The sequence below is a fragment of the Dreissena polymorpha genome, chromosome 1 (assembly GCF_020536995.1).
Source record: "Dreissena polymorpha isolate Duluth1 chromosome 1, UMN_Dpol_1.0, whole genome shotgun sequence".
Taxonomy (NCBI): domain Eukaryota; kingdom Metazoa; phylum Mollusca; class Bivalvia; order Myida; family Dreissenidae; genus Dreissena; species Dreissena polymorpha.
The window spans coordinates 36,871,979-36,890,694 of NC_068355.1; the positions used below are offsets into that span (position 1 = coordinate 36,871,979).

General features: G+C 36.7%; 1 protein-coding gene and 1 long non-coding RNA gene across 4 annotated transcripts in view; one reads left to right on the forward strand and one right to left on the reverse strand.

Moving 5' to 3' along the window:
- Positions 1-17,852, forward strand: part of LOC127877102 (uncharacterized) — a 48,547-nt gene extending 30,695 nt beyond the window's left edge. The window contains exons 7-11 of one of the 3 annotated variants that reach the window (XR_008048247.1): positions 12,157-12,228; positions 12,444-12,673; positions 15,574-15,787; positions 16,487-16,706; positions 17,361-17,852. This is a non-coding gene — a long non-coding RNA (uncharacterized LOC127877102). Of the gene's footprint in view, positions 1-8,982; positions 9,040-12,156; positions 12,229-12,443; positions 12,674-15,573; positions 15,788-16,486; positions 16,707-17,360 lie in introns of those variants that run through there. The other 2 variants (XR_008048250.1, XR_008048249.1) reach the window with 2 other exon arrangements.
- LOC127877097 (fibrillin-1-like) overlaps positions 1-18,716 on the reverse strand; it is a 59,291-nt gene that overhangs the window by 36,015 nt on the left and 4,560 nt on the right. Inside the window, exons 7-13 of the mRNA XM_052422747.1 lie at positions 17,345-17,466; positions 16,443-16,632; positions 15,617-15,775; positions 14,194-14,346; positions 13,384-13,705; positions 12,432-13,075; positions 12,050-12,238 (exon numbers count right to left, since the gene is read on the reverse strand). Coding sequence (XP_052278707.1) covers positions 12,050-12,238; positions 12,432-13,075; positions 13,384-13,705; positions 14,194-14,346; positions 15,617-15,775; positions 16,443-16,632; positions 17,345-17,466 — 1,779 coding nt within the window. The remainder of the gene's footprint in view (positions 1-12,049; positions 12,239-12,431; positions 13,076-13,383; positions 13,706-14,193; positions 14,347-15,616; positions 15,776-16,442; positions 16,633-17,344; positions 17,467-18,716) is intronic.

Here is an 18,716-nt window from a genome sequence, read left to right on the forward strand (position 1 = left end):
AATTTAATTAAATATACATGCACACAAAAACAATTGACTGTTATTTTCCAGAAAATATTGTTATTTCAACTGATTACATAATATTAACCCAACGTAAAACTACTACAACTGAGTACATGTATAACTTATATATTGTGAAGAGTATATACAATGAAGGGAAACAACTCTCAGTATACAATTTTTGGTGAATATTTAGTATATTGCATTACAATTATTTGTTTCTTTTGAATTTGCTTATAATAGTCAGATTTAAATATTGGAATAAAACAAGATGTGACTCAAATCATTCAGTTTAAAATTGATTAACATGAGTTGTTGCCCCTTGTTAAGTGAAGTTAAGGTTAGTATTTTGCTTACCACATCTCGCAAGGTTGCACCCTCCAGGATATTTGTGAGGTCTTTGTGTTGAGCTAGGATTCTGATAAAATGAGAAAACAAATTAGAAATTCATAAAATTGATAGTTTATATTATCTAATGAATCTTAACTTATTTCTAACTTGAACATAAAACATTTCAATTATTGTTCTGAATTGTTTGGGTGGGAAGATTTTGTCATAAACATCACAAGCTTCAATATCACATCGTAACTATTAAAAACAACTTGATTGTGGTGGAATTGGCATTTGTTGAAATCGGAATTTATTTCAATTCTAATTATTTCAGTTTAAGTCATCAAAAGCAATTGGATTATACAGGCCCTGGAGAGAGACGAATCCTGGGAAGAAGAACCAGTACTTAACCCTTTCCCACTCAGAAGCAAAGTGAAAATGGCTATGTGCAAACAGCATAAAACCAGAACAACCTGCGAGTAACTCGCAGTCTGTTCAGGTTTTATGCTGTTTGCTGCTCATCAGTATCTAAGAATTGGAGATGAAGCCTTAAAAACTTGAATCTAGTAAGAAAGGTTTTTAATTAAAAATAACTTTCTAAGGGACTATAAATGAGTGAAAATACGTATCAGTGGTAAAGGGTTAATATTGTGTTTGTTAGTTTGCAGACTCAAACCTGTTGGAGGCAGCTGTGTTGGTCATTGCCATCTGGTACATCTTGTTGAGTTTACGTTCATGCTTCTTGCGACTCTTCTGACGCGCTTTCAACTCCACCTTGCGTATTATCTGGTGAAACAGTACTCTGGCATTTAATTGTTTTTGAACACATGCAAAAAAGAAATTAAATCAACTGATATGTTACACATTTTGAGCCAAAGAATATACAAATCTTAATCTTTTTCCTTCACCCTTTACCGCTCAGATAAGCACCTTGATACTTCTGTAGCCACCTGGTAAAACAAATTAAATTTAGGACCATCCTTAATACATTCAATTTGTAAAGCCTTCATTTTCAACCCTGATACTGATGAGCAGCAAACAGCATTAAACTCAAACAGACTGTGAGTTTGTCGCAGGCTGTTCTGGTTTAAAGCTGGTTGCATACAGCCATTTTCACTTTGCTTCTGAGTGGAAAAGGGTTTAGAAAAATACAATATTCATTAACTTACTGCCTGTGCTTGTGTACACAAAGGAGCAGTCGTCTCCGAACCAACCACTGACACATGTCCTGCAGCTCACAGACTGATTGGCCCCCTCTATGCATGTACAGGTTCCTGTCACCTTGTCGCACACTCCCTTCCATAGCAGGGGTTGGAACTGCCTCCTGGACATTGTTGCTGGCAGGAAGGACCATGGTAGCCATGGTGACATGTACAGCCACCTGTTGGTACCGGCAGTGGGCTCTGGAGAAGTGAATCATATCAAAAGGTCAGCAGATAAGGGATGTTTGTCAAACTTCAGAGTCAAATACACATGTATTACTTGTTCAAATCCTGGTAAGGGCATTTGAATTTCAATTTATTTTCTCTGTAAACGCATTGTAAATGATAATAAAACAAGCAAATTCGTTTAATTGATATCACCCGCCATTATACTTCTGGACACAAGATATGGCTCTGGACACACACAAAAAGCATTTTTCAAAATACAAAGCGCCTTAACTCCGTTATAATTCGATGGTGTACAATGCCATTTAGCGTGCATCATCCTCTTATCCATATATATACTCATTACAAGTTTCAATGAAATCTGCCAAAGCACTTACAAGATATGGCTACGGACACAAAAGTGCCGGACGGAAGAACGGACAACGCCAAAACAATATCCCTCCGCCTATGGCGGGGGATAAAAAACCTAAAAGGTACTAAATAGTTTTGAGCAAGTAGTGGAAACAATTTTTTCACCTCTGCCATATACAGAGAACTTCCATACCATTTGGCAGATATGTTGTTCAACAAACAAAAACATCTTTTGTTACCATATTAACAATATTCTGGGCCCGCAATATTTTGCCGAATACTGTGTCTTCTAGAGTAATCACAAGGTTTTACTATAGCCTGATATAAAGAAAACTCCCCCATCTTTTGGATCCAAAGGAAGTGTAAACCTATTTATTTAGCTTGATTGCACAGAAAGCCTAAGGTATATTCAAATGCTCATGAGTCTGTTTCCTGTTTAGAGCCAGCACTTGATATTTTGAAGAGATCTTAACTCTTTCAGTGCTGGAACCGAATTTTGAAGGCCTTTGCAAACAGTTTGGATCCAGATGAGACGCCACAGAACGTGGACAAATTTCCCAGCATGCAAAGGGTTAAGAACGCTCCAACAGAGGGGATCTGACTTATGAACATTGAAGGAAGTGATGGAGGAGGTTGGATACTCACCAAGGCGGGTGGTGTTGCGCAGGCCTCAGCAGTGTTGATCTCAGCCACAGCCGGGATGTTAGAGACTGCGAGAGAGTAGACCTGCCATGTGATCTGTCTCAGCTCATCCAGTGTTTGAGGTCTGTGAACATAAATGTGAACATATGGTTTAGTTTTCGCTAATAGAATAAACAGAATGAAAATTAAGCCGATAACACAGGTACTTATCAACATATAGTCTATTAAGTAAGTGCAAAATATGTTGATGTGCAAATTATCTTAAATATTTCTCTCCTTTTTTTATATTCTGTATAATATATTTATACTTTTATTTTTGTAGAATTAATTCAAACATTTGCATGCTGCAGAAACTTTTCGAAAGCGATGCCATTGATCAATTACATTTCAATCTCACCAATTTACCCAAATTCTAACACAATAACTTACCCAATCACAACTGCATAGTTCACTGTGCCCGGTAAGAATTGGGTTGGTGGACTGCCCAGACTTGTTCTGATGGAGTCTCCAAAGTAGAATGCATTCTCAGCTTGCATAATGTCCACATAGTTAGGGTTATTGTTGACGTATCCGAACCACGCCTTGTAAAGGTCGTCTCCAACATGTTCCACACACTTGAACACAGGGGTGATTGGTTTGGTTTTCACTGTACCATTCTTGTCATCCAGGAAGTAGCCTTGATTGTCGTAGCAGAGGATGTCACAGTTTGGTCCAACCCAGTCTGGAATGGACACAGGATTTCATTATGTTTCGAAACACAAAATAGGGATACAATAAAATACATGATTTTCATTCAGTATACAAATTTATTATTTATTTTGGTTTTTATTTAGTAATTAGATAAACAAATTATTCATTATGGTTTTTCCTTAAATGAAGATATGTAATACGCTCTTATAATGGTTTAGTATTGATAAAGTGCAAAACAAGAACAGAACGATGGCCTTTAAAATAGCTGATAACAAAAATGCATAACTACATACAGAAAGGGTCGTCCCAGATTAGCATGTTAAGTCTGCACCGGCAAATCTGAGACAACACTTATCGCCTACTAAGGATTTTCACTATTAAGAGATTTCCTTTAATTGCAAAAATACCATACACGCTGAAAGTTTTGTCCTTGATAAGCCTGTGGGACAACACTTAACCCACATGCATTAAGCCAAGTTTTCCCATATGAAATCTCAAATAACAGTGATGATGAGTAGAGCACTTACTCGCAGCACATTCAGTGCAGTACGGCAGGGCCCACCCCTGCAGGCAGGTGACACAGCCCTGCGAGGGCTCAATCCAGTGGCCATTAACATGGTTGTCATAACACTCACATTCGTCCCGCCTGAATAACAAAATGTTACATTTGAAGAGGTTTAGAAAGGCTCAATTTGTCATTGTTTGCTCAGGCACTACTTAAAAGTACCCCAAGTACTTTTAAGTATACTACAAAGTAAACGGGGGTATGCCTTGAGTACTTTTAAGAAGCACCTTGCCACAAACTACCAACTTAGCTTCGTAAGTAAATTAACTTGTCCTCAAACTAACAAGATGCAAATTGATTGCATTTCCATTGAATTGCATTTTCCATTAATCCTTATGAACATTGCATATAATAGATTATTAATTTCATTAATAAAATTAACTTAATACATGAACATTAGTGTTGCGACATCTTTACAAACTGATGTGCATAATATCTGTACACTAATATACTTGTTTGCAACAAACATAACTGTTTACAAATCTATTAATTACCAATTAGTGGAGCTATTAAAGGACAAGGGTACTTGGTCTGCCAGCAGATGTTAGACTTACATACAATTGTATATGAATTCATACTGACAGGGAAATACTTCCATAGTTTCATAAATTTCAATGTTGTTTTCCACTTAACATCAATCTCCTTTATGTTAATGTTTCTTAGGTATTTGCTTATTTGTTCCCTGTAACAGAAGAAATTACCAATTACATAACTTTACCATTCTGGCCAGGAGAACAGGCTGCTAGAGGAACGGAGAGTTAAATTTTTACAAGCCCTTTGAAAGTGTACAAATATTTTGACAACATATTATGTTTATAGAGACATTTAACTACCTTGCACCTAAAAATGGCAAAACAAGAGTGCATCTGTACCATAAACTGTAGCGTATCCGTTCCTGCAAAGTGTCTCACAGGTGGTGTTGTAGCCAATGTAGTCATCTTGGCAGCGTTCGCACTTGCTTCCAACAAAGTTTGGCGTGCACCTGTCGCATGCCAGGCCTGTGAATCCATGGTGACACACGCAGGCTGGTGCAGCTGCTGTGTCCTTAAGAAGGCAGTCACCTGGAGACAAGAATATTTTATGAGAAACACGTAAGTTTGGATCTTTGTCATTTATGTTCAAGGGCAAATACTTTGTTGTTTGGAGATGAAAAAGTGTTGTGCATATGCATTATATTGTTTTGTGCCATTTTTTAAGTTATAATTTAATCGCTGAGAAATCTGGAGGTATTTAGCTCCACAAGCTAATGAAATTTATGTGGACTTACTGACAAACCAAATGCCATAGTGACTGCAATGTACTCCCTCCCAATCTTCGTTTGTTAATGGTATAATAAAGATGTCACTTTTGATTTTCAGAGTAAATTCGACATTGTTTTCTTATGCTAGGTTACCACACGTCACACAAACCATGTTTGGCAACAGCTGCGTTTACATTTGTTGTCATACAGTACAGTGAGATTTAGACTTGATTTGTCAATACAAAATATTCACAGACATGCAAATGATCTAAAGGCATCTAAATTACAAAAGTCCAAAACTGCAAAATCAAACAAAATACAATTCAATGCACAGTATTTCTAAAGAGTGTATTAAAACTACTAAAGTCTAGGAATCACACACATTTTCAAAAAGTCCTGATAATTACCATTCAGATTGCAATATGAAGTGCCGACATGGCCAGGACAAACGAGTTCCGAGCAGTTATCCCCAGTGAAGCCTCCCTCGCACAGACAGACTGACCTTCCATCCACACGGGTACATGTGCCATGGGCGGGAACTGGTACAATCTGGTTCACCTGAAATGGTTAAGTTTAAACTTAAAGTTATCCCTTATCACTGAGATATGCACTTTGATGTATTTGTAGTTTCTTATAAAATGAAATTAAATTTAAGACCTTTCTTATAGATTCAAGTTTTAAAGCCTTCATTTCCAACCCCTGAAAGATATTGATGAGAAGCCACAGCATAAAACCTGTTCTGGTGTTATGCTGGTTGCATATAGCCATTTTCACTTTGATTCTGGGCAGTAAAGGGTAAAGTTATGTTAGATGAGTGAATTTTAAGCCTTTTGAGACAATCTTGAATTATTTTCAAGGTAAACTCAATTTGAATAAAATAAAGTTTCAAAAGACATTCACAAGTTACAGCTCCAAATTATTTCAGTTTTAAGTAAGCTTTTGCCTTCACATTTTGCCTCAAACAATGCAGACAGTTAACATGCCTTTCAAACAAATTCCAAATCTTTTTACCAAAATCCAAGGCTTTTCAAAGTAATTCCCTAATAATTATTTATGTTTTTAATTTAAAAAATGTTTTAATTTAAAAACAAAGACACAATTTCTATCAAGTTCACATTTTTAATTATATTTGTGTATGGCATTTTACTATTTTCACAAGGAAAATGCTCTTCCAATAAAGGACAAGCATTCCATGAATCGAGCTTGCCTGATGGCACTTGTTTCACTGGGCATAAAGAGCAGGCATGTAGAATTTCAAACCCCGAAAAATTTGGTGCTCATTTCATTATTGCATGTGAAACAGGATTGATATCTTTACATCAAGATTATTCTAGTAAACTTTGCGCTTAACATAGGGTTGATAACTGTACGTAAAGATTATTCAATAAACTTTGCGCTTGAAATAGGCTTCATAACAGTATCTAGCGATATTCTAGTACACTTTCGCCTACCTGGACAGTCATATTGTTGACAGTGTGTGCCCTTGAAACCCTCATTGCCACTGACAATATCTGGTGCTATTCTCATAGGAAGCCACCACTGGCCGTTAGTACTGCATTCCGTGTTACAGTCTGAGCCAGAAGTAGCATGGATCGCATTCACAGATCGTTGAGAAGGCGGGGGTCTCCTTGCCATGTATGCAGTCAAACTGGCAGGATTGTGCCCATGGACAGGAGGCAGTTCACACAGCGCGGGGGCCAGTATAGGGCTCCATCGCATGCACCTGAGCAGAATTATAGTGATGAAGAGAGTTATATGTTTGCAGTTAGTTAACCTATTTATTTTAGCTTGATTGCATAAAAGCCAAATGCTTATTGAAACACTCTCAAGTCCGTTCCTGGGTAGAACCAGTACTTGGTGTCTTTTGGGGAGATCTAACCAACACTCCAACAATTTTATCAAACTTATTCGCAAGGCGGACATAATATCCACCACTCCACATTACTGATCAACTAAATGTAGGTTACTACCATTTGTGTTTTATTTAACAAGATAAATTGAGAATCAGATATGGAGTGTTTATTATTGTTAGTCACCATGAATATTCAATTAGTCATCATGAATATTAATGGATGAAAAAATCCATGGAGCATGAATAAATTCTTAACCACATTTTTTTTTTTTTTAATCATAATTTTAATTATTCATGTACTCGATACAAAGACAGTTCGCAATCCATAAGAGTAATCCTAATGTTTATAATTGATTTTAAATAACATGATTAGTTTTTTAATCACCACATGTATTTACGAACTATGATTGTTTCAATTTACATCATTTACCCTTCTTAAAAGTCTAAACTTTTATGTCGTTTTCATGATCAGATTGTATTTAAATATCAATTGAGTTGTTAAATTTACATTTATTTAAAATAAAAGATACCCATCTTTGAGCTGTGTAGATTGTTATATGGTTTACATGACCAGATATCAATTGAGTCAAAATTCCAAAAATTGATATGAAATAAAGGTTACCCCTCTCCGGAGCAGTCTGGGTCCCCAGGACAGTCCCAAATGTTGCAGCCGTCTCCTTTCCAGTTTGTATCACAGCTGCACGTCTGTTTGGCGAGGTCACAGTACCCATGACCTGAGCAGCTGGACCCCTCACCCAGGCAGCCACGCACGTCACAGAACGCACCTGTACATGGAATCATGGACTTTAAGTTTTCTATCCTCAAAAACTATTTTTACACATTTTGACCTGTTTGTAGTCCTTGAGAAAATCGAATAAATTCAAAGACCTTTCTTAATGGATTCAAGATTTTAAATCCTCATTTTCAACCCTAAGGTACTGATAAGTTCTGGTTTTATGCAGGATGCATACAGCCATTTTCAACCCTAAGGTACTGATAAGTTCTGGTTTTATGCAGGATGCATATAGCCATTTTCACTTTGCTTATGAGCAGAGAAAGGGTTGATGACTTTGTCTTTCATCTCCAAAAACTATTATTGTTAAACATCAACAATGCTTTGCTATCCAAATAGATACTGTTGTGAGTAACCAAATGTTTTAAACAAAATTGACAACAAAATTGATCACTCAACCTATAGACCAACCTGTGTTTCGTTACCAAAAGTTTAAAATTTACCTCCAGAGAAATTGTTTGTTGATTTTGACCCAAATACAATTACAAACATTAAAACATGTGCTTCAGAAAATTACAAACAAATACAATTTGTTTGTTAGTACACTCTTACTGCTTAACCTGTAATAATATATATTATATGCAAATTCTGATTATTGGATAACATTGCTGACTGAATAAATATGGTTGACATTTACAAAGTCGATAAAATAAGAAAAAAGTTTATGCTTTATGAAACGAAAGGCTATTTATAATATGGGGCCTCGTTGTTTTTGCCTGCATAATTGTCATTGCAGTAGGAATTCAGTTTTTCATTGCCATAATCCTTTTAATCAAGTTTAATGACAAGGAATAATTTTACTCAAAAGAAACAACATTATCTACTAAAACAGGCAATAGGATGAAAATGGATTGATAAACAATCATCCCAAAGTAATTGTACAACTCAACAAACATCTAATGAATTACTGTACTACATAAACTCTCACCCCAGAAACTTGTCAAAACAAACTGCATGTGTTATTAACACAGGATCCTTGGCCATAACAGACTTGGTCACAGGCACCACCAGTGTAGCACGGGTCACAGACACACTCAAGTTGGCGTTAGGCTGTCCATGCACACACTTGTACTGGCACTCCAGCCCCATCCATCCCTCATGGCACTGGCAGCGGGGGAAGATCACCACTGGGATGCAATCACCGTTACCGGAACAGTCAGGTGTGCCAGGACAGTCTGCCACGTGACAGTAGGTGTCGTTTAGAGTCCAGCCCTAAAAATAAGTAGGAGTGCTTAAAAAATTGCCATATAAAAAGAATGAAAATGTACCTACAAAGCAGTAAGCTTCACTCAGTGCAAACATATTTAACAGTAACAAACAGCCTTGTTATTATTTCATTAGGATACCTGAACAAAGTCTGTAAAATATCAGATATTCAGCAAAATGTTCAGTTATGGTGCAAACATCCTAAATACGAGTCCACAGTGACTTGACAATTAAATGAAAACAATTGTACAACATTAAATATAACAGTTTTTAGTAATATTTTGACTGCTATTTTAGACCCTAATTAAAAAAAAAATTAAAACATGTGTAAGTCAATAACAATTAAATCAAATTTAATTTACATTAGCTATCTTGTTATGATTTCTCTTAAAAGTTTCTTCAGCCTGGTTTAAAAAAAAAACTGGCTGAAGTCGTAAATTTATTTAATTCATATACATTTGTAACTGTATTGAATGATGACTTGCTAAGTCAGTTTATATGTTTCCAATTTCACATAATTATTTCATTTAAAGCCTCAAACATTTTTAGCATTCAATTTTTGCAGACTTGATTGCAATATGAAGCAAGAAATGTGTTTGTCAGAAACACTATGTCCCCTTCTGCGCCGCTTTGAAATTATTTTTTTTGACATTTGACCTTGAAGGATGACCTTGACCTTTCACCACTCAAAATGTGCAGCTCCATGAGATACACATGCATGGTAAATATTAAGTTGCTATCTTCAATATTGCAAAAGTTATGGCAAAATGTTAAAGTTTGGGCAAACAAACCAACCAACAGACCAACAGACCAACCAACAGACAGGGCAAAAACAATATGTCCCCCACTATAGTGGTGTGGAACATAAAAAGTGAGCCCATGCTAATGGTTTTCAAACAGGCCAAAAATGGGGCCTTAAAGTTAACACACAAGGCTGCCTTTAGCTTCTTACCGCTTTGCATGTACAAGATCCACCAATACACAATCCACGTCCACTGCAGACGTTTTCTACGCCAGGACAAGACTTGGTCTGACACAAGGCTCCCCAATAGCCATAGACGTTGACCCCTGACCCGTCGTGGCATGAACACGTGTCTGTCTTATTATCGCACGTACCATGACCACTGCATGTTGACAGACAGTTGTCAGCAAGGCTTTGGCATTTACTATTGCACACACAGATGCCTGCAATGCAAGAATATTGTGTCATTAATGTCAGCAAAGCTCTTGCATTCATTATCGCACACACAAATGCCTGCAAAGAAAGAACATTTTGTAAAGCAGGTGTTCAACCTTTATTAAGATAAAGAGACCCTTTTTAACAAATTTTTAATAATTCAAATGATGTCATTATACAGTTAATGTGGCGATTTGGGTGATTATTTTACTAGGCCAAGACAAGTCTGCATCCATTGACATTTATATCCCCGTCAAACCGGACTGGCGTCCTTACTTCGTCCTTACGGGGACCCAGGTCGCAGTGAGGACGCCATAGACACCGGAGGAACGCAGTAAGGTCGCAGTGAAGGCGCCGAAAATTGCTCAGGACGCAAGCCCATGGCGACCACTTTGAACATGCTCAAAGTAGTCACCGAAGTCTGGCGTTTCTTCGGCGTTCTGTAAGGACGCCATGGACGTCCTGTGATCACCGCTCAAACCCACAGAAATTGATAATTGACTGCAAGGCAACCGTACGGTGACCTTATTGCGACTTTAGTACGTCCTGTGTACGTCTATTGCGTCCTCAGAACGACTATGACGTCCTTACTGCGACTTCATTGTGTCCTTACGGCGTCTTTTGCAACCCTACTACGACTATGGCGTTCCTACTGCGATCCCAGTGCGTCTTTAAGGACGTATTAAGGACGAGAAGAACGCCATAAACTAGGACGCTGGTATGACAGGATGACAGGAAGGCAAAAAAACAGCATTTTGTCCTTGGCGTCCTTACTACGACAATCAGAAATTTCCAGAAATACAGTCTTAGGTCGCCGTAAGGACACCAGTCCGGTGTGACGGGGCTATTAACAAGAGATCGACAGACTTACCTACTGATAAACATTTCGTCAATTAATAGAGCCCAAAATATTGAATGGGGAGCACAAGAAGACATGATGTAAGCCATAGGATTAAATTGCTCTAATTAATAATAATTGAGGAGCTGTTTGCACATATTTTCTTATCAAGAAAATCCCAATACAGTATAGTCCCTCAAAAACTCTATAAAACTTCTGAAAACTGAACAGATCGTCTGGTCCCATTTTTATCCGCCAAAGGCGGGGGGATATAGATTTGGTGTAATCCGTGTGTCTGTCATTCTGTCTGTGTATCTGTCAAACCATCCGTTTATCTGTCACAAAATTTTGAAATTGGCCAGGAATATCAAATCAATGAATTTGCTTGTTCCCTATACATTTAATGTATCAAATCCCTTAGTATAACAGACTAATCCAGATACCAAATAGCTGTAGCAGAACATTGCTTTGTTTCAGATTCCAAAATTATCTCTAATTACAGAAGGAAATATGCCAATTATCAGCTATGGATTTTCATCAGCTCATAACAGGGGGCTAGTGACACTTCATCCAATAATTAGGGACAACAGTTTGGCACCTTATTATTATAATAAGATAAGAATGCATGGTCTTGATATAATTGAATGTGCATTTTATAAAACATTATCGGAACAACAATTATTTTTTAACTGTTTTCTGTTTATCTTTGTAACTTAACGCTTATAATCGTGGTTTCACATATTATTTGTAACCTTTAATGATGTGGAATGTGTAATTTGTGTGTCATTGAGGAATATACAATCATGACATGTAATGTGTTAATAAATCTAAATAAAATGTATAGGCACTTTCAAAATGTTAATGCGAACATTAACATTCCTCTTTTTGGTAGACGATATGACTGAACAAGAGCTGTCTCAAGACAGTGTATACGACTATTTATCCATTCATAGTGTGTCCAGCCATATATAACATACCGCTGTCCATGGGTTGTTGTATGCCATAGCAAGGTGTGCTACAGTCAGGTCCCATCCAGCCCTGTTCACACTGGCTACAGAACGGTACATCCACGGTTTCATTACAGATTCCTCGCCTTGAGCAGTTGTTGAGACACTCGGCGGTCCAGCAACCTTCTCCCACCCAGTAGGTGTCACAGGTACAGGTTCCTACAACATTGGTTTCATTCTTCAGTCATATGGTAATATGTTACAATTAATTTTCTGTTTAGAGTTATGAGTTCTGGTACAGACTGTCACAGTTTGAATTTTGTTTAATACCGATTTTTTCTCCAAAAAGAAAGAAGGGTGAGTGTCCCATTCTTAACTAAATCATTACTTACTCAAATAACGTATACTATACCTATGTCTGCAGCTGAGGCAGTGATACAGCTTCCATGTCCCGTGCAGTCTACACCATCTTTGCCAGGACAGCCCGCTTTCTCGCAGTTGTCTCCCCTCCATCCAGCCGTCCCGCAGTCACACATACCCGCGCTATTGCAGCTTCCACGACCCGAACACTCCACATCACACAGCTCCCCTGTGAAGCAACTGTCGCATGTACAATACCAGGTGGACAGGTCCGCTAGATCAGGTTTGATCAAGGTACCACGCCCGCACAATTTGCCGCAGTCTAAGCCGAAATAGTTTCCAGTGCAGTTACATCTTGGCGTGTTGGGGGGTTCAAGGGGGAGGCAAGTCCCTTGGCTGCTGCAGTCGTTCTCACACTTGGCGGTCTGGCATCCCGTTCCTATCCAGCCAGTGTTACAGGCGCATTTTCCTGTTCCAGGATTACACGTGCCGTGATTGGTGCACGAGACTCCCCAGCCTGGGCATTCTTTCCTCTCGCAGAACTCTCCCCGGTAGCCTGCAAAGCCACAGTTGCAGGTGCCTGTGCTGTTCTCACATGAGCCCTGGTTGTTACACATGGCATCACAGGAGGCTCCGCTGTAGCAGCTCTCACACATGCACTCAAATGTTGTAGCGTTCTCAACACCGTTTTCACACCTGAAATATAGATGTATTTTTCAAATCAAATTATTGCATACTTATGCCTGAATTTCAACTTGCACATTTAAACAGGACTTTTATTAGTACAAAAGGAGGGCATAATTCCTCTGAAAAGATGGTCACAGTTCTAGGGCTTGGTAAGTGACTATATTGATAAAGACCTTGAACACATATGTTACATTCTATAAACAGTTTATTAAGCAAAATGTATATGTTGCAAGCTTCTTACAATAACAAAACTAGGAACAAAACTTTTATTATTCACTAAAAAACAATCAACCACTCAAAGCACTTTTAATTCTAACCTGTATTGACACTTGTCCCCGATATATGGATGGTCACAATTGTAGCATCTTGGTTTCGAGTCACCTGGCCTCATCTCACAGGTAGCGTTCACCTGACAATCACACTCGGGAATATGGCATGCGGCCCCCTTCCAGCCCTGATCACACACGCATGTGCCAGTTGCAGAGTTGCACGATCCGTGATTCATGCAGTTGTCGGGCCAGCCTGGACAGCCCGCCTCCGTGCATTGGTCACCCTTCCAAGGGTCAAAGAAGTTGCAGATGCAGCCACCATTGTTATCACAGACTCCTCGCCCAGAGCAAATGCCGTCGCAGGACAGACCTTATGCAACAATTACAAATGAGCATCGCTCTGTGAAAACAGGGTTTAATGTATGTGCTTTGAGTGTTGTCTCAGATTAGCCTGTGCAGTTGGCACAGGCTGTTCAGGAACAACACTTTATGCTTTCATTGTATTAAACATTTGAATAATTCTCTTCTTAGCAAAAAAAACTCCAGTGTTTGCAGAAAGTGCCGTCCTAGATTAGCTTGTGCACTTTATGAAAATGCATAAACCCCTGTTTTCAAAAAGCATGGATCATATGCAAGAATAAACAATAGCCAAATAACTACAAGAGTAAATATGCATTAAAGAGAAAAAGTTATTTAACTGTTTTATTTTATTAATTTATTCAGTTATTTGACAGCTCATACATTTACAGCTATAATCCTTTACAAAATGGTAACAAATTTTCTCTATTATTTTTAAAGTTTTTCCAGCTTTGTTAAAATTAGAAAGTTTGGTAACACATTATAATATGTGACTATTACCTGTGTTACATGGGTTCGTACAGACGCAAGTGCCAAGTGCATCGATGTTGGTTCCATTCATACAGGGTATTGCACAGTCCGACCCTATCCACTTTGCATTACAATGGCACTCTGCCATCTCAAGCTCTGTGTTGTAAAGACACTGGCCTTCATCTGAAATGGGTAAATGGTTTCTCTTTAAAAAAAAACATAGAAAAAGTATGTAAACACAATCAAGATTATTATATTTCTAACAAATAAGTTGGATAATGCTTTATTTTTCCTTGAAAGGAATTGAAAGTCTAAGGCTAATAGGCCTTTACCAAAACTTTGTAACTTCGCTTGCATGTTCATTAGGGATGTCCCCCGTTCACTTCTGGGGACTTAAATTGATTGTTAGGGTATACATATGAGTCATTAAATTAGTCCATGACATAACAAAGAACTTATAAAACCTGTTTGATTTTTTTCATATTTAATTCATAATCTGAAAAAACAGTTTGCTTAAGTATAATAAGATTAACAGTATAATAAATACAGCCAAAACACTATAACTTGTCCATTTAATGACCAAGACTACATTGACAACTTTGCGTACATCTCTTATTGATTTGAAAAAAATTGTGTTGAATGATATAATAAAACTTGTATTTATATCATGTAACATACATTGTACTTCTTTATGAATGTATTATCTAAAATTTGGATGTACTTTTAAGACAACTCTTATTCACATGGCAGAAAAATCCAAAGTTTCTTAAATCTCATTATCTAAAAGCCGATAACTACATAAATTACTAAAAATCTATAAGGGAACTACAATTGCTCAGTGCAAACATGTATATTGCCTTACATTTGATTCAAAATTGTTTATTTATTAAAAGATTTGCTTTAAATAATAGGGATGTTCCTTTTTTTTCAATACATATTTTAAATTGTACTGATGCACCCCATGCAGATAGTAATGGCTATCTGCAATACACAACTGCATCAAATACGCTGTAGTGATCTAAATGGGTTTTTATAAGACCCTGTAGTTTGTGACTTTTTATACCTTAACTTCATACAGAAAAAAAATAATTTGGTGTAAAAACACATGTCATATATCAACGGTACTAGACTTGCAAGGTTGCACCCTTTGCATTTGTTCATGTCCTTGTTACCAATCACATTTATAACTTAATGTGATTAAAAAGTACCGTCGTAAGTTTACAAAATTTTACTGCACAATTCATATAATTTAAAGATTATAATCATAAGTTATGTCTTTAAAATGTTTTAAATATCAATAGTCACATGCTTGAAATGAATAGCTGAGGAAAAAATTCCATGTAAGTTGAATATGAACTGTAGGTTATTAGGAATGTTGCGATAAAAGGTGTTAATTTTCATCTAATTTAGGAAAGGACCTTTTGGTTAGAGGTTATACAAAGGCGGGACTTACTGCTGCAGTTGTTTGGACACAGAGGCAGACCACAGTCGTCACCCATCCAGCCGTTGTCACAGAGACACGTCATCTTTACGCAGGTGCCATGGCCGTTACATCTGCCGTCAGGTCCCGGGCAGCCTTCTGTCTCGCACAGACTTTCAATGTACGCATTGCCTGAAACATGACGTGAGTTATTTTTTTCAATTACAATTTGACACTGTTAGAAAGAAAAATGTGTGATATTGAAATCTATAATACACCAGCAACATCAAAAAGTACGTAATTGACCGTCCTAAAATACTTTTTTTATCATAGAACACCACTTGCTTAAGTTAAATTAAATAAACATGTGTTTTGCAATAAAATTAAGTAATTAAAAGGGAGACAATTTGACAAAAGTTCTCATCAAAAGTATTAAATGTAAGCAATGATTCTACATGGTATCAGACTGAGCACAGACAAAATTAATCTATTAATTTTTGCTAGGTAACAAGACTTATCTTTTTGTAAAGTGTAAAAAAAATGTGTCATCTGTAAAGAAGTGAAGCTGTGAAGTATCACTCATCTTTAAACCCTAGAAACGTATTTTGACGCATTTGTAGTCCCATAGGATATTAAATTTAATTAAAGAGCTTTCTTAATGTTTTCAAGTTTTAAAGGCTTCATTTCCAACCCTTAGATACTGTTGAGCACCAAACAGCATAAATACTGAACAGACTGCCAGTTACTTGCAGGCTGTTCTGGTTTTATGCTGTTTGCACATAGCCATTTTTAATTTGCTTCTGAGTTTGAATGAGTTAAATTGTCATTAATATTACAATTATATTTGCGGCCAGCTCACCTGGATCCCTGAAGCACTGGCACTGGCCCGATGTTTTGTTACAGATACCGTTGTCAGAGCACTCCAGTTGGCACCGGTCTCCATTGTAGCAGGTGAAACACTCACACTCCCCACCCGTCACGTCCGTCGGCGGGGCCATTGTCACTGTGCCGTTCTCACACTTCTTCTCACAGTACATTCCAAACCAGCCCTTAATTGACCAAGATTACTATCAGTTGTAGAGTGATGGAGATTTTTGGCCTTTTTATTGAAGCCAAATCGATGGTATATCAACAAATCATATTAGTTCTTCTTAAATACGTGAACAAAAATGTATAGAATATCATACAACTGTGAGATAAAATATTTCGATTATTTATTGCATAAATTTCAGCTTTATACTGAAAACTTTGAAAACTTTTTATAAACAGAAGTTAATTAAATTTGTTTATTTCGATGTTTTAGAAATTTAATTTAACAAAACAGAGCTTAACCGAAAGATGTGGGTTACCGGGTATATTACACTGTAATGAGATCAAAAGTAAATTAAGTGAGAAATGTTAAAGATAAAATTATAATATTATGACATACAACAATATAGAGGTCAGCTTTGCATCTGTCTGCTTATTAGCTTCACCAAAAGCACTACATCTTCAATATTCATATTATATTCTCTATATTATTTATGTGCATTTGATGTAGAAACATTTGTGGTAACATAAAACGGTTACTCTGCAAACTGATATTTCAATCAATGAATTCAATTATTTATAATGAATAAAGTATTATTTCATTTTGAAGAAATGGTTATCATCTTTCAATTATTTCTAAAATGAGTAGACTGTAAGTTAAATTCAAGACAATGTTATCATCTTCCCATTTGTTACTGAATAAAAATGCTTTTTGTTCCTTATAATGCTTACATTTTCTGTGTTGCAGACACATTTTGGTATTCCGGTTGATCCATCACAACGTCCCCTGTCCTCTTCTGAATAGCAAGAATCATCTCCACAGTCAGGAATGCTGCAGTCAGCGCCAGTCCATCCTGATAAAAAATAATGAAAAATCGGAATGATTTAAATAATACATTCTGTAACAAAAAGGCTACACCACAGATAATAATCAGCAACAATTTAACATGAAGCATGCCATTGTTAGGGGCTCAATACATGCAAATAGAAACTGTTTATAGAGACATACAATGTATTGCTCTTTTACTCTCTAGTGCCTTACATCTAGATTTTCATGTAATGAAAGTATGTGGATTCTTTATATCTTTTTTTTATCTTAAATTTGTTCATTTGTTTTTAATGACTGCTATGAAACTTCAGATTTGAAAAATTTCCCTGGATAATTTATTTCGCAGTTTAAAGGACCCATAAAATACACATAAATTAGTGTACAACAAGTAATAGTTTCACAGTTTCGCTTATATTAAATCGCCTAGATGCTAATGAAGTAAATGTTTTAGACAAAGAATAAACCGAAAAAGAGTTAAAGTTCTTAAAATCTGTTTCTGCATACAATGGTCACACAAATATTCATTTTAACTGATCACAGTAGTTTGATATAGCATGGAAAAAAACATTGAAGACAGCCAAGCAATATCACAATAATCCATCACACCATTTTTACCTTTTTAGCAGGGCCTTATATAGGCCTCTTCCCAACTAATATAGGCACCATCCCATCAAGGCATATCTTTGAAATGGAACAATTTCCCCAAATTTAAAGTTTACCTTGGGTAATTGTGTCCCTTTTCTCAGGTTTCTCGATTTACTATTGCCCCATAATGGAAAGCTAAGCCCTTTATCCAAATCAAGAAAAAAAGCCCAGATAATTTAATATTTCTTGTCACACAGTGACCAATACCCCAAATAATAATATCTTAAAATATGTAGCCAGATCTAACAATTAAAAAATTGCACCCTGGGGTATGGCCAGTTTTGACCCAAGCGGAACGTGTTTAATAAAATGTATAGTGAATCACAATACAATGTCACAAATCAAATTTTAAATTTTTCAGCTTTAAGGTTTCAGTGGGAAAGGCTTTTAGCTACCATAAGTTTATATAAATAATTTGACCAATTTGTTGTTGCCAGTTATGAAGTTATGACCCCAGGGTCATCATTTGATGAAGATCAGTAAAGGGCTTAAATACAATGTTACATACTTAATATAGCACATCTGAATGTTTTAGTTTCATGAATGTATATTTTGGTTTATAATGGTCTTTCATAACCATTAATATGTTGCAAACATTCTTAGTTGAGACTGGGGCATAACTTTTTAATT